The 15,667-nt window shown below is 32.7% G+C and overlaps 1 protein-coding gene across 1 annotated transcript in view; it reads left to right on the top strand.

The window, feature by feature from the left end:
• The first annotated feature begins 223 nt into the window (after window positions 1-223).
• The window catches only part of LOC111428891 (Glucose transporter 1), a 92,590-nt gene continuing 77,146 nt past the window's right edge, over window positions 224-15,667 (top strand). The window contains exons 1-2 of the mRNA XM_023064684.2: window positions 224-432; window positions 7,741-7,842. Of these exons, the coding sequence (XP_022920452.1) occupies window positions 7,822-7,842 (21 nt within the window). The 5' untranslated portion in view covers window positions 224-432; window positions 7,741-7,821. The remainder of the gene's footprint in view (window positions 433-7,740; window positions 7,843-15,667) is intronic.

The following is a 15,667-nucleotide window of genomic DNA, read 5'->3' as shown; positions in this document are numbered from 1 at the left end:
TTGTTACTTTGAAGAGGTCAAAAATATATTAAAGCCTAAATAAGCATAACGAGGCCAAGGTATATATAACGGTTTAACAGATGCATTTTTTATACGATTACAATCTTAATATTAATTACGAAGAAATCACCTTGAATAAAAAAATCGTTTATGATGTTACACAGCAATACTTTCGATAATGTAAAAGTGAAGTTTCTGCGGTTGCCGCAACGATGCCACATCTCTAGCATTTCAAGTGAACCATTTCAGTATGACAGAGAACACCGTTCCATTCGAAACGAGTATTTACACACAAATTATTCCGTTTAGTTGTGATCACGTGGTTGTTCGCTTTGTTTGTTTTAGACGGTGATAACTTAGTTTCGTGTCGTTTTAATCATTGTTGTAATCTATATGATCATATTGACGTGGAGAGAAGCCTTCTGTTTAAAGGTATGTTTCAAAATGTCGAGGTAACAAAAATTTCATCTACATGAATTACTACATGTTATAACTAACGAAAAATAAATAAACAGTAATTATAAATCAGTTAAAATTTAAATTGTTGGTATTTTATTGTTTTAAGGAATTTTAGTGAAAGTTTTTGTACTTAATTTGTTATCTAAGTTTTAAAATGTAACGCTGACAAGACAATTTTTTGCAGATTAAATTGTTCGTATAATTAATGTTCGTGACTGTAACAGTAATAATTTTCAGTACACGTTGACCTCTTGGTTTATTGTGCTATCATTATCTGTCGGAGTAATTTGAAATACTATCCAGTAATTTCGTCGAATTTATCGCGAGTCAGATTTTAATGCGGCGAATGGGTCAGCTTTTAAAATTTTCGATATCGAACTTCACGTCCGCGGCAATTTAAATTCGGCAATAAAATTCGATATTTGAGGTAATGACGTTAAATCTATTTGTTTTGTCTTTCGAGGATGACAGTTTCGATATAAAATAGTTTATGGATTCACTCAATTTTTAAAAAAAGGCTCGTATATGGTCGAATTTAAAATTTCTCGTTTTGTACAATTCGTTTCGTAATATCATCTGTGTTTGTTGTTGTTTTATTTCTTTCATATCTTTGATCATGGTTTTTTAATAACGTTTTAAAAATAGATACAAATTCTTCTACATGTACATTATTATTTATTTATTTCATCATTTCTAAGATGTTAAAATATTAAATGGGTTTTTAAAGAAATGTATTATGTATGTACAAAAATTAAATTTTTATTCTTTTTTTTTTAATAGCTGAAAATTTTAATTTATAGATTGTAATAAAATAACGAATATACAATGTAAGTATATTTAAAATACAAGGATGTATTTTCGTAGATACGAAGCATGTAAAGACAAACTATTATAATGGTGTAAGAATTCTACATCGAGGTTTTATGTTAGAACTCTGACTCCATTTCAACTACTTTTACCATTTGTCGATGTCTAGATGCAATTCCGGTCTTTTGACATAGACAGGGATATGTAAGGGCCTTTATATACCTGCTTTGAGTCGACCGGATAGAACCAAGGAATGCGGACAAAAAATTCTTAGTTATTGGTATTAATACCTCTAAGTTGTAAATGCACTTTACGATGCATTAATGAATGGTGGCTTACATTTTGAACCCCCTGAATTCGTTTTGACTAGTTTTAACTTATGTCTATGTGTGTAATCACAATAACTTTAAAACACAATTTGCTGATCACTTTATAAAACGTTGGGAATTTGTGAAACGTGAGTTTATTTCTTCATATAAACGAATTTTGCTTTTATTTTTTTGAAGGAATTCTGGAATCTACCCATCAAACAATAAACGTTTGTTCTGATAACGGAACCTTACAAGTCATCTAGAGTCTCACTTTAGTGGTCTCAACATGATTTCGTTTAAATTAACTATTATAGATCTTATACAAATTTAGTCTCTGGATTTATATTTCTCCATTTATTTTTGAATTATATTTAAATTATGTTGGAGAATTCTAGAGGCAGAAATTGCGTTAGTGTGAGATTTCAATAGTGCGGGGTCATCAGCAAATCTGACGTATACAATAGATACATTACTGGGTCGAGAACGCTACCTTAAGGCACTCCTGATAGTACCCCATGCTAAATTGGAATGTTCACACCTACCTACCTTATTTAACAAATGATAGTGTGGATGGCGTACATATACCTCATAGTGTGTAATTTCGTTGATTTGATGATGAACTTCTCTATTCTTTCGTGTTCGTCGTGGTAATGCTTTTTGAAGACCTAGGAGAGCATAAGTAGCAAGTTTGTGGGTGGTCTCTTCTGGCTTTTTTTCTGGCTTATGAATCATAATAATGTTGAGATGCCAGATTGTTTCGGTTAATGGTTTTTTTTTTCTAATCCTTTGTCAGTTCCTTCTGGTGTTCCACAGGGTAGCCATCTGGACCCTTTACTGTTTAATATTTATGTTAACGACATATTTTTTTTGACGTCGTTAATTATGCCCAATGTTTAATGTATGCTGACGATTTAAAACTCTTTCTCCGTGTCTCCTCACCTCTTGATTGTTCTAGACTACAATCTGACTTAAACAATTTACATGCTTTTTGCTTAAATAATCGCCTTTCATTAAACTTATCAAAGTGTAATATTATTTCCTTTTCTAGGTGGGTGAACACAATCCACTACAATTATAGCGCCGATGGTGAGAGGTTGCAACGTGTCGCATTTATTAGAGATTTGGTACGGTAGCCTTTTCTAACATTGATGTAATTGGAAATCTCTATTTTGCCTATGTCTACAGCAGAGTTAACTTTTTCAGCGTCTTCAATCTAAATTCCTCAAATACATTTGTTTTAAATTTTCCGTTCAATACATTGATTACGAATCAACTTGCACTTCTTTTCGTATGTTAACCCTCAACCGGCGTCGCTTTTGTGGGGATATGTTATATTTTTACAAACTTTTGAACAACAAGTGTGATTCTCCAATGCTTGTTGGTTCTATATGTGTTCATGTTCCTCCGGGATTACTTCGCTTTGACTTTCTATTTATGACACCTACTCCTACAACTAAAGCCTGTCAAAACTCTCCTTTATTGAGAATGGCAAGATCAGCAAATCGTGTTAACATAGATTTGTTTCAGCATTCTTTCTATGCATTTAAAAATCTGCTCTTTGCTGCAGTTGGTGTGTTGCCTCGAGCGTTCATTTGATATTTGATATATGATATATTTATACCACCTACACTTAATTTTAGTTTTTTCCTTTTGGTTCACTTTTGTACCATTAATATTAATTCATTATTATTATTGTGAACTGTAATTTTATTTGTATACAATTGGTTGTTTGTGGTACAGTGTTATGGGGTTCGACCTGTTTCTGTACCCACATGAGATAAATAAAATAAAAATAAAATAATGATTTGAGTAATTTTCCAGGTCTTATGGAAATAGTTTGTTCTAAGAACTGCATTCAATATGATAGTTATGAGTTTGTAACATTTTTCGGATGGTTCCTGTAGAATTCTTCCAGTAATAAGGTCAAATTCTAGAGTTTTTTTTTATATTAGATTGTTTCATTATGATTTGTTTTATTTCATTAGTTGTGAACTTGCAGTGAGACAGTTCCATAGAAAATGATATATCTAAGGAGCTAGTTAGGGCGGTTTCATCCTCCGAAAGTAGCTCAGACGGAAAAGGTTTAAATACGTTCCCCAAATGTTTTGAGAAGGCCTCGGCATTTTCTTGTATTTTCAAGATTCTCTGGGAATTTTTGAATACTTTGGTTCTATTCTTTCTGTACTAAGTTGTTCAATTATTTAGTTACTTGATTTAGTTTTTTCTGTTTTCGCCCGTTTTAGCTTGCTGTCATCTCTTACGCAATTGCCTTCTTTCGGCAATTTTTTCTTTGACTGATGAAGAAAATATATCTTATCTTAGTGGCGTTTCACAGTCCAAGGTTGCCGGCCAGACTGCTTCTTGTATATGCTTGGCCAGGTTAACCAGGTCTATGTGCAATTCTAATTTTAATGGTTAAGCCAGAGACGAGCTTATCTAATTTATCTTTCAATACATCTCAATTGGTTTGTTTATTACGTAAGGATGATTGTTTTCCCTTATTTGGGATATGGGATAGTCTGAAGACAAGTCAAAGCAAGTTTCAGCTTTATCCTTATATCGATTTCTTTAATAGTGCTGTAGATGTCAATAACATTAGGGATTTTTATTCAATCAGTCGCACAGTATGTTGGTTGGCCAGTAGATATTTGCTGTACGTTGTTTGCTATCAATATTTTAACTAATTCTCCACCTTTTGGTGTTGTCCTGCAAAAAACATAATGAAAATGAAAAAAAATAATAGGATGGCAAAGGTAAAGGGATTCATTTACTATCCGGTTTATCGCGGTTTATCTATTTGCGTCCATTTAACTAATATCATTTATATTCACTGTTTCGGTTAAAAGTAGAACTGAAAAATGATGCCAATAGGGTGAGAGCATGGCTGTAATATAGGAACTATCCTAGGGTAGTCTAATAATGATAATAATGATGAGATCTGTTATCGCTAAGAATTTTGTACAGAGCAAGTGGTATGGTTTAGTTTGGATTTAAGCTGAATATTTAAATACTGCTTTTAGTTATCAAGGCGGTTCATCCAGAAAAGATGGCATGGAGTTTTCGTTTATATTTCGTTGTTGGGAGATTAAGTATCCTTAAAACTATACCTACAATTGTGTTAGAAGCAAGGATCGCAAAACCTCTTTTGAAATTAACTAAGTATCCGAAAAAGGTTTAAAAATTTTGTAAAGATTTAACTTGGTGATTAAATTTTTGTGTCCGTAACTATCATGTAAGAAACAACTTGTTTCTTCGTTCTTGTTCTCTATAATCTGGTTTTCAATTTATCTATATACAAGAACCCATTAGAGAATGTCACCTAGTCGATTTCAAATTTACTAATTTGCCACATAACGTTTCGTCTTGGAACCGTTCCCATTGCCTCATGACCCAACCCTTTAGAAGATCTCGATTTTGGTGAACTTACTGGAATTGTAATTCTAAACTTCTTGTATGGGGTTGTGGTTTGGCGAACGAATGAAGCAATTATATTGCACAAATTTTATTACTTATGTGCTGTGTTTTTATTAACACAGCACGTTGGTGTTAAAACCTCGTCTAAAATTTCAATATACCTTGAAGTCGGAAACGTGGGAATTGAAACAAGGGCTCCTGGTAGAACGTGTGAAATCCAACCCTGTACGCTTAACAGTTTAAAATCAATTGTTGAAGATTATAAAATAGGTACTAGCCCGCATATTTAATTTATAACCCTTCATTACTCACAAAAAGATTTAGTTAAAGCCTCTCTATACTCAAATGACTTTGAAATCTTAAAAGAAATCTGATGTTTAAAATTTGCGTGTATTTAAATTACTTCAAGTCGCTTTTTTATGTGGTCGAACGTAGCAACCCACATACATTTTATGCGCTTTTAAGCTTTTAATGTTTTGAAATTAAAACAGTTTGATTGCTTAAAGGGGAATTTTGATCCTTGACACCTTTCTACTTTTCATTCGAAATAAAAACTTTGTTACATAATACTACAAGGGTAGTGGTGGAACGGATATCTGGCAACTATCCGGTATCCGGCCTATCCGGCCATTTTTTTAAATCCGGCCGGATAGTACTCCACCATTCACAGGAATTAGTATCTCTTTTAGGTTCTGGACACTGCAGATAATAATCAAGTTCAACCCCAATACGACTTTTTCATTGAATACAACTTTATTTATATTAGGTTTATTTTTTTATTAGCAACCTCATTGTAACAATCCCAATACGATATATACAATTTCTTATTGCAGTTTCGTCTAGTTTTCTTCTCTTCGCTTGTAATTCATTATCACCACATTCATTACTAACAGAACTGTCGCTGTTATCACTTTCGATTAATTAAAGTATCCTCTTTTTAATGTAAAAAGCCGTTTTGAAAAATCACTTTTAGTTCTTGAGAAATAACTTTTTGAAATGATCGACAATTTTTTCGAATTTTGCAATTTTCGCCGATTAAGTTTTAAAAATTCGTATAGAATCCATTTCTTGGAATATGAGTATGAAAATGTCCCAAAGTGTTAATAAAAGTTTCCTCTTTTCAATGAACCAACAAGTTTTGAAAAATTACTTGTAGTTTTTGAGAAAACAATATTTGAAGTTTTGATATAATTTTCGATGTTGCAATTTTCATCGATAACTTTCAAATTTCGCTATAAAATTCATTTCTTGAAGGATCTTTGTGGACGTATCACCAATTATTAATTAAAGTATCTTCTTTTTAATGCAACAAGCCGTTTTGAAAAATCGCTTTTAGTTTTTGAGAAAAAAATGTTTGAAATGATTGTCTATTTTTACGAATTTTTCAATTTTCGCCGATTAAGTTTTAAAAATTCGTATAAAATCCATTTCTTGGAATGTGAGTATGAAAATGTCCCAAAATTGTTAATAAAAGTGTCCTCTTTCCAATGAACCAACACGTTTTGAAAAATTACTTGTAGTTTTTGAGAAAACAATATTTGAAGTTTTGATAAAATTTTCGATGTTACAATTTTCATCGATAACTTTCAAATTTCGCTATAAAATTCATTTCTTGAAGGATCTTTGTGGACATATCACCAATTATTAATTAAAGTATCTTCTTTTTAATGCAATAAGTCGTTTTGAAAAATCGCCTTTAGTTTTTGAGAAAAAAATTTTTGAAATGAGTGACTATTTTTACGAATTTTTCAATTTTCGCCGATTAAGTTAAAAATTCGTATAAAATCCATTTCTTGGAATATGAGTACGAAAATTTCCCAAAATGTTAATAAAAGTGAGCTCTTTCCAATGAACCAACACGTTTTGAAAAATAACTTTTAGTTTTTGAGAAAACAATATTTGAAGTTTTGATAAAATTTTCGATGTTGCAATTTTCATCGATAACTTTTAAATTTCGGTATAAAATTCATTTCTTGAAGGATCCTTGTGGAAATATCGCCAATTATTAATTATCAGCATCAAAAATGTTCATTTTGTATCTTGGATCAAATAAGTTGACATATCAGCTTTCTTATTAAATTCATTTTTATTCAAATATCGCAATAATGTGGCAATGTAGGGTATCACTTCAGAAATGCACCAGAAATTATAACAACCATAATGGCCGTATAGATATGCCGGATAGCCGGATATCCGGCCGAAGGGGATGCCGAATATCCTTTATCCGGCTTTTCGCAAAATCACTATCCATTCCATCATTACTACAAGATTTCCGATGGCGTTCCTGGACTTGCTGTGGTTGTGGTTGAGATGGTTTCCTTTATATGTATTCCTAATCAGGACTAACAAACATCCGCCCTTATATCACTTCAGTTCTTTGCTTCATTCTTATTGTTTGATCTACCAAAAAATACATAGAAATTCATAATTTTAAATAACAAACCACTCCAGGTTACGTCACTTGTAAAATGATTAATGTTTATTAAAAATTGAATTTCTTTAAAATGTTTAAAAGTTATCAATCAAAATTGGTTACGAAAAATATAAAACAAGGAAAATGAGATATTGAGGAAAATATGGTTTGGTGCTGTCTTCGACACCGCATTAAATTACTATACAAGCGATTCGTGAAACTGTTCAATTTTGGCATGGAAACGATGAAGGAGGAGGTTGTAGAGAGACGAGGGGAGGAAGGATAATTTAAAATTTAAATTTAAGTAAATATTAATACTCGCTCCGTTTGTTGCAGGACCAGATTCGGCCCGGATTTATGGGTAGATAGGAACGCGGAGCCTGGGAAACGGGACCAACAGCGAAAACTGGAGCGAAAATGAAAAGCTGCAAGATACAGGTAAATTTCTCTCGCGAATTTCCACCTATTTCCTGCTCGATAGAATATGCATGATTACATTACAACATCCGATTGCATTCAATATATTTATTATTAGCCTATAGTGACGTTGAAACGTTTTTTTTTTAGTGCATAAACGTATTTATTCACTTGTACATAATTTGCTTTTAAGATTACAGCATCCCACTTTATTTTACAAATTTTAATCTTACTGAATAAATAGTTTTAAGTTGTAACTTTAAGCGGTTAGTTTTAATGCTGCCTTCGGAGTAAATTTGGTGTTAGTCCTACCCCCTTATCTTTCCGACGTAAGTGAATTTTAATTAATCGGTCAATTTAGGTGGCTCCCACACTGTACACCAGATAGTGTGGGGTAACGATCGATTATTACAGCGAAATTATCTGGTAGTGGCTGAGTATATTACCCAAAGGTCGAAGGGTACATCACAAATGATCTATTAAATTAACGTAATTCCGAATAGGTGGACAGTTACTAGATTAGGGTGCGAATTCTACGAATGACCTCTCGGACCATAGTTAAGCGAGATTACATGTTTTAATCACCACCATTTATTTTTTTAATATTAACATTAAAATCTCTATTTGTTTTTTAAGATGTTTATTACTAAAATAAAAGAATATTCTAATTTATTTTGTCAAATCATTTCTTTTGTCTACAACATCGACGAATAAAGGACTCATATCTCGTTGTGAATCGAAATGGACTACTTTCGTTATCGTACAAACCCATCAGTCGTTTATGCAAATAACCAACGCGGGGTAAAAGCCCCAACGGCAACGATTGACAGTAACCCCGACGAAAGAGAGCAAATTTACGGAAATGTCGCGGTCGCTAGCTCGTTTATCACTCGTCTTGCTCTGTCGCGCTGCCAACCTAACGCGCATTCACCGATCCGCATTTTTCATTAATAATTACCGTCCCCGCTTTTATTCATTAATCTCCCTTATTTACGCGTCGTGTCCAGCGAAAAAATACGTTGAAAACGGAAAAGAAAACGTCTCACTGGCAAAAAGGTACTCTGCCAGATGTCGACATTTGTATGTAACGTTATGTAAGAAAAAAAAGGAGAGAAAGGTGATTAATCCTAGTGTTGAATAGTAACCAAAAAAATAACGCGGAAAAAATATGGACGTCGTAAATAGCTTGTGAAAAATTGAACTGAATTAAAAAGAAATCTTATAAAGACCTCAAAGTATAATGTTTATTTTAAACTCATCTTTCACATCTTCACAAAATTACCATCAAATTATTAAATTTCACGGCAGATTATGAAATTCGAGCGTGCGTTTACGGTTTCCGAAGTTTAACGTAGTTTGAAATTTAAACGAAAATGGGAAAACTTCAAAGTTACCCTTAGCAACTCCGGATGCAATATTATGTTTGAAAGAAACCCCCTCCGTTTTCGTAGATACTTCAAGTGTTATCAACTTTACTGTATAATGAGTGATACGAAATAAAAAGACCTTAGATGTGTATTATGCAAGATGCTTCTAAATTTTAAGTTTAAAGTTTTTAAAATATTGATAAGTTTAGGCTCTTAGAACATCATTATCGAATTTTTTTAATGATGAACCTTTCTATGCGAAAGAAAAATATGTGATTAAATGTATCTATAATTCAGTTATCTTGTATAAGCTGTTACATGAATGTGAGACATCGCGTTTGATGTTATTTTCGTCACATTGGGAATACCCGTAACGGAAAACTAATATGGTTTTTACTAAAGGCGCTCCATTTCAAAAAAAATTCCCATTGCGATATTCCTGACGACTTGAAGAAAGTTGAGGACTTAAACGAGTTTTTTCTTACAAGCATTTCTGATATTCCATGCTTTTTGATCCCTCGATTTTAGATGTTTATTCAAATTTATCTAGTAATGGCAGGGTATTCAGATTTTGTAGTGTGCAGCCCAGTTTAGTGTTGAAGATGGAATTAGTGCTGATATGATTAAGCTTTCCTTCCTGTCATTTTACCTTACTTAACTCATATCCTTAACTATTGCATTGCGGAGGGTCGGTTTCCGGAAGTTTGAAAAGATGCTTTAATTAAATCGATTCCAAAGACTCAAAATCCGTCAAGTTTTAAACATCATGACCAATCAGTTTATTAGTGATAAATAAAAGCTCCTTGGGAACGATGAAAAATTATTTTTTCTTAATATAAGATCAGTGCAACATGTTTTGAGATTCAAAATCTCTTCATCAGGCACGACTAAAAAACATAAAATTGAAGTAAGAAATTGTTATACATATTTTTTTAATTTTGTTTAGTTACCGTCAATTACTTATGAAGCACAAAATTGAACATCTGACAAACGTGGTGAAATTTTGTAGGTGACAAAAAGCTAATAACAAACTTTTAAATGACACAACAGAACTTAATATTACCCGCCAATTTTTAAAATTCATTTAAAATTAACCTCTCCCCTCCACAGCCTTTTTGCTTTTCCGGCGCAAGACTTTTTCCCCAAATTTTATGTCCTTCAGTCCACCTCAAGTTTCTTCAAGTCGCGGATGGACTCCTAAGAATAAAACTTTAATTTTTACGATAATTTTTATAAATTTTTTTTGTAAGTTATGCAACTCTTAACTTAATTAATTTTTTCAAATTTACTAAATAAACTTTCCCCTTTCAGATTTCAAACAATTCAATTAATTTCAATTTCTTAAAAACCAGTTTTTTTAACGATGAAGAGTAAGTGGCCATTTTTCTCGATTCCTTTAACATAACACGTCTCTCTATCTTGTTTTAGAATATTTTTAACCAACTAACTTGCCCTTAAGGCCTTTAAAAAATTTGTTAACGCCTTTTGTCTCTTCCAATCACCTACAAAATTTCACCACGTTTGTCAGATGTTCAATTTTGTGCTCCATAAGTAATTGACGGTAACTAAACAAAATTAAAAAAATATGTATAACAATTTCTTACTTCAAATTTATGTTTTTTAGTCGTGCCTGATGAAGAGATTTTGAATCTCGAAACATGTTGCACTGACCTTATATTAAGAATAAATAATTTTTCATCGTTCCCAAGGAGCTTTTATTTATCACTTACAACCCACGATGAACATTGAGTCAACTATCACCAAAAATCAGTTTATTGCCTGCGTTTTCGAAAATCTTTGAAAAGGTTTTGAAGCATCAGCTCTTGATAAATTTGAATTGCTTCCTTCATTTCAGTCGGGTTTTCATAAAAAATTTAGTACTACTACTACAATGATGACACTCACGGATGGTATTATTTCTTCGGTCGATCAGGGTAATGTTGCGCTACTTACTCTGTTAGATTTCAGTCGAGCTTTCGATACCATAAGCCACAGCAACCTTTTATCTATCTTATCTTCTTTGGGATTTGATATGATTGCTCTGAACTTAATTACTGACTATTTAAGTGGGAGATCTCAGTCGGTTGTCTCAGCGTCGTTTCGTTTCTTGTGGGGTGCCGCAGGGTTCTATTTTGGGGCCAATTTTATGTTCTATATATAGCAGTCACCTTTTTGACCATGTACAGCATTTCTTGCTTTTATCTTTTCATCCTTCCGATTGGCGAGTGGCTGTTGGTTTTATTAATAATGATCTTAATAGCGTTTATGGGGCTGCCTCTAAACATTGTTTGAGGATTAACCCTGCGAAGTCTGCTGTCATGTTCTTTGGGATCATTTCGGAGCTTGCTAAATCCGCTGTTATACTTATCAATAATTCAAGTCTTCCAGTGGTTGATAAATATACCAGTCTTGGGCTGGCAATTGACACCTCTCTCAGATTTTCAGATCAGATATCTAAATATATTAAAAATGCATATTTCGCTTTGAGATTGTTATTTCCTCATAGAGGTTGTTTGCCAATGGATGTTAATAGAAATTTGTGCGATGCTCTCGTTTTGTCTCAGTTTAATTATATGGAGCCAGTTTACCATCCAGCTTTAACTGCTTTTGTTTCAAATAAAATTAAAAAAATTTCATTTATGGCAACCGAAAATTTGATAGAATTTCTCATAGGTTAGTTGAAGTTGGGTGGTTGTCTATGAAAAACAGAAGAGAGCTCCAAACGTTGGTTTCTTACCATAAATTAATGTTATGGAGGATTTCTAATTACTTGTTTAAGAGGGTTACATTTGGAAGGAATGTCCATGATCGCTCGACAAGGTGTTGTTTTCTTATCGTGCCACCGGCCCATAGAACATCTTTATTTGAAAGATGCTCTTACCACATTTATAAATCCTACAATCTTGTTTTTCTTTATATTTTTCGAGGTTTCTGGTGGAAGAACAGGGGTTAATCTTTAACTTCCTGAACCGGCACTTCGTGATTTGCTTTACGAATTTTTATTTTATTATATTATTTTTCTATTTTATATTTACTTTTATTTGCTGGGCAATAAAGTTATTATTATTATGTTTTACAAAACACAAGTCACTCAAACTATCACTTCTTATGGTTCTAGAAGAATCTATCAGTTCTAGCAGAACATTAAATGGATACCAATTCAACAATTTTTAGGAATAACTGAAATTTTATTTAATAGTTGCTTAGAATTCTAGAATATATTACTTTGAAAGTGTCTTGATTACAGTTTTCGAGAAAAATAGTGAAAAAGGTTTTATATTGAAAAAATGAGGGAAAAGTGTTGTCATAATTTTTGCAAGTGACATCAAATATCATTGTATTTTGACATTTATGTTGTAGATAGATAGAGAATTAGTTGAAAACAAGTAATGGATACACCTGAAGAAAGTTATTGTTTATTTCATCAATTTCATATTTGTTGTTTTAACGCATCGTTAATTTCGTCTTTGTTTTCTTCTCATCTTGCACCATAATTAAACATTTGACTGAGCATTTGGTGCAAACTGGTCCCACTAGAAATGCCACAAGAAGTAGCTTACTGCGTAATGCTCGTTCGGTTGTGAATATCACTCCTGTGGCAGAGTATTTTCGAGAAAGCCCACAAACATCGACCAGATAACGATGTACACAATTCGGCATAAGCAGACGTTCGTTATGCCGAACTTTGGTGAAACATTTGAAAATAGCAGCTTTCCGACCTTCCAGTGAGATTAACATACTTCCATGCTTTGTTAAACTTGTTGCAAAATTTCGTATTCAAAATCATAATAAGCAACGAAGGTTATTTCCACTTAAGTATAGATATGTGAATAAACAAAATTTGCGTTCCTGTGGCCGGAGAATCAACATAAATTGCATGAAGAGCCATTGTAGTCTTTTGAAGTACTGACTCTTTGGCGCGGCATTTCCAGTGGAAAAGTGATTAACCCTTATTTTTTTAAGAACGACAACAGCATCACTTTAACCGTAATTATCGAGCACTATAGATAGATGTTAAATGAGATTTTTTGCCACAAGTTCCTGAATTCCGTAACAAGCATTGTTGGTTCCAATAATGAATTCCAGAATGATTTATTTTGGCTGGCCAGATCGCTAAATTTGACTACGCCAGACTTGTAAACTATAAACCTTGTAAGTAGTGAAAAATAAATTCCCATTTTGGAGCATTTGTTTTGAACACTAACAGTTCAAAACAAGCAACTCAGGAGGGTGTCATTTGACCGGTATATTTTTTTCAAATTAATTGTAATCAATTTTAAACTTTCAAATAAACTTTTCGTGGAATCAGAGCTCTATTTTTTTGTTTGTAACAAAATTCGCATTATGCCATTACTTTTGCCCCACCTAGTATACGCAAAGGTGAATGATTAAGAATGATGTAGGGTACACACGAAACACTTCATGTAGACTATCAGACACATTTTTACAAATATAATATTTCCTCTGTCTTAAAATAGGTGCCCGATTTCTATATTTCTTGAAGCTTAGCGTTACTTCGAAATTTAATTGCAATCTTATATTCCATCAAGTCACTTGCAATAAAACTAATATTTTTATGTTGTCGAAATGTTTGAACAGGTCATTTCAAGTTTTAGTACTTATTTAATAATCATACGTATTATCATTTTTAAAAATGAATTAGATGAAGAATGGAATAGTTTCTGCCTGTACTTGAATACAAATTAGTAAAAGATGCAGGCGGTCGGTATTCTGTATTCACTACTAAACTGCAGCTTCAAATATCAATGGACTCCGTCGATATTAATTCTGTCCGAAACTTTTAATGATCTGAGTCGTGATATACTGAACAAGGTCATTCAATCACATCAGCCGCGGATAATAGAAATTAAAGTAGATGGCGGCTACAGTTATAAGTTGTTCCATTTAGACAAAATTAGATTGCTTCGACTCCCTAAGCCGAGTTCGAATCCACCTAAAACTGGTTAACACATACTGCAGCGCTTCCGCCACGAGCTACCTCGATTAGATTCAGTACAGAGATGATTTCCCGACTAAGTCGAAATTATTTGCGACCAATCAATTTACCTCGGTCGCAAACGATCTCTCCTAAACTTAAGGTGGAGAATGTTTGATTTCGCCTGATTTGGCCGAGATCGCTTGCGGCTAAGGAACTGTAATTAAACTATATCCATCCACAACTGGTTAACATATCCTATAGCGGGTGTGTGTGGAACTGTTTGAATAGATCTTAGAGTTAATTTAGTTTAGTTAGACAGTGTAAAGCTTTTATTGACTTAAACTTTGTTATACATTGGTTAAAATGGTAACTTTACCTCCAATAGTTTACAAACTTCTTGTGTTAAACTTTAAACTTCTTTGGTGCTTTGAGGATATTTAACGTGAAATTTTGGCATATTTCGTTTAATCATATTTAGTATTGAATCATAAGAGTTGAAATTTAAATTTAAATATTTTTAGTTGATTGTACCTTACAGTGAGATAATGCCACGGATTGTATTGGATACCAAATTCTAGAACATTGTATATTTTCTGCACGCTAAAATTAATGGGCCTCAAGTAATTTTCTGTCTTACACTGCGGCGGTGAATCGTATAAGTTTGGGAGTTACTGACTTAGATTAACTTCTATATTTTCAACAGGTGCACATAATACATAATAAAAAATTAAATCATAGTTATCACAATCCCTGATTGACATATCAATGTGATTAAATGTAAGAATGTTAGTCTTACACTAATAGCAAGATCAGCCTCAACGAGGAATATGTTATGGTACTAGGTCAACGTCTTGAATAATTACAATCTATATTTAGAAGTTATCAGTCATCCACTTAAAAATTCTACAATAAACTGCTATGCAAGATATCACACAACCCAATGATTAACATTGTTAATAGCGTCGCAATAGTCCACCAAGACTAAAATTATGACTAAGCTATCAAAATTTCAAGTTCATTACATCTTTTCGATGTCATCAAATTAGCAAAAGACAGAACAGCTTGTTAAGTAATGATCAGAAAATTTTCATAATTTCCAAGCTCAGACCCAATCTTAACTTTAACAAAATCCATGTATTCGGAAGATGTGTGGAAATGTAAGATAATACAGAAAGATATAAGATTTTAGTAAAAATTAAGGATGTTTAAAACCATTTGTATTCATATAGAACTTCAGGCACTTAATATCTTTCAGTTTGTATGTAAATTATTTTTTCTAGGTTTGGTGATAATTTATAAGTTGTCCAACTCTAATTAATCTGAATTAAACTATAATTGCTATGTATCGAGTTTTGATATCGTTCACTCTTTTGGTAATATCGGTCGGAACATTGGCAATTTCTTCATTGGTTTGTTGGCATAAATCAACAACATAGCGTAATCCCATACAAAAAATCTAACGACGCGGCATACCATCTCTTAAATAGATAAATTGTTTGACCAACGGGGAGGCATGTGGCACCATCTTGTCAGAACCACA

This window comes from Onthophagus taurus, chromosome 1 (assembly GCF_036711975.1).
Source record: "Onthophagus taurus isolate NC chromosome 1, IU_Otau_3.0, whole genome shotgun sequence".
Taxonomy (NCBI): domain Eukaryota; kingdom Metazoa; phylum Arthropoda; class Insecta; order Coleoptera; family Scarabaeidae; genus Onthophagus; species Onthophagus taurus.
The sequence above is the reverse complement of the archived record's forward strand: the minus strand, read 5'-3'. Positions and strand labels throughout refer to the sequence as shown.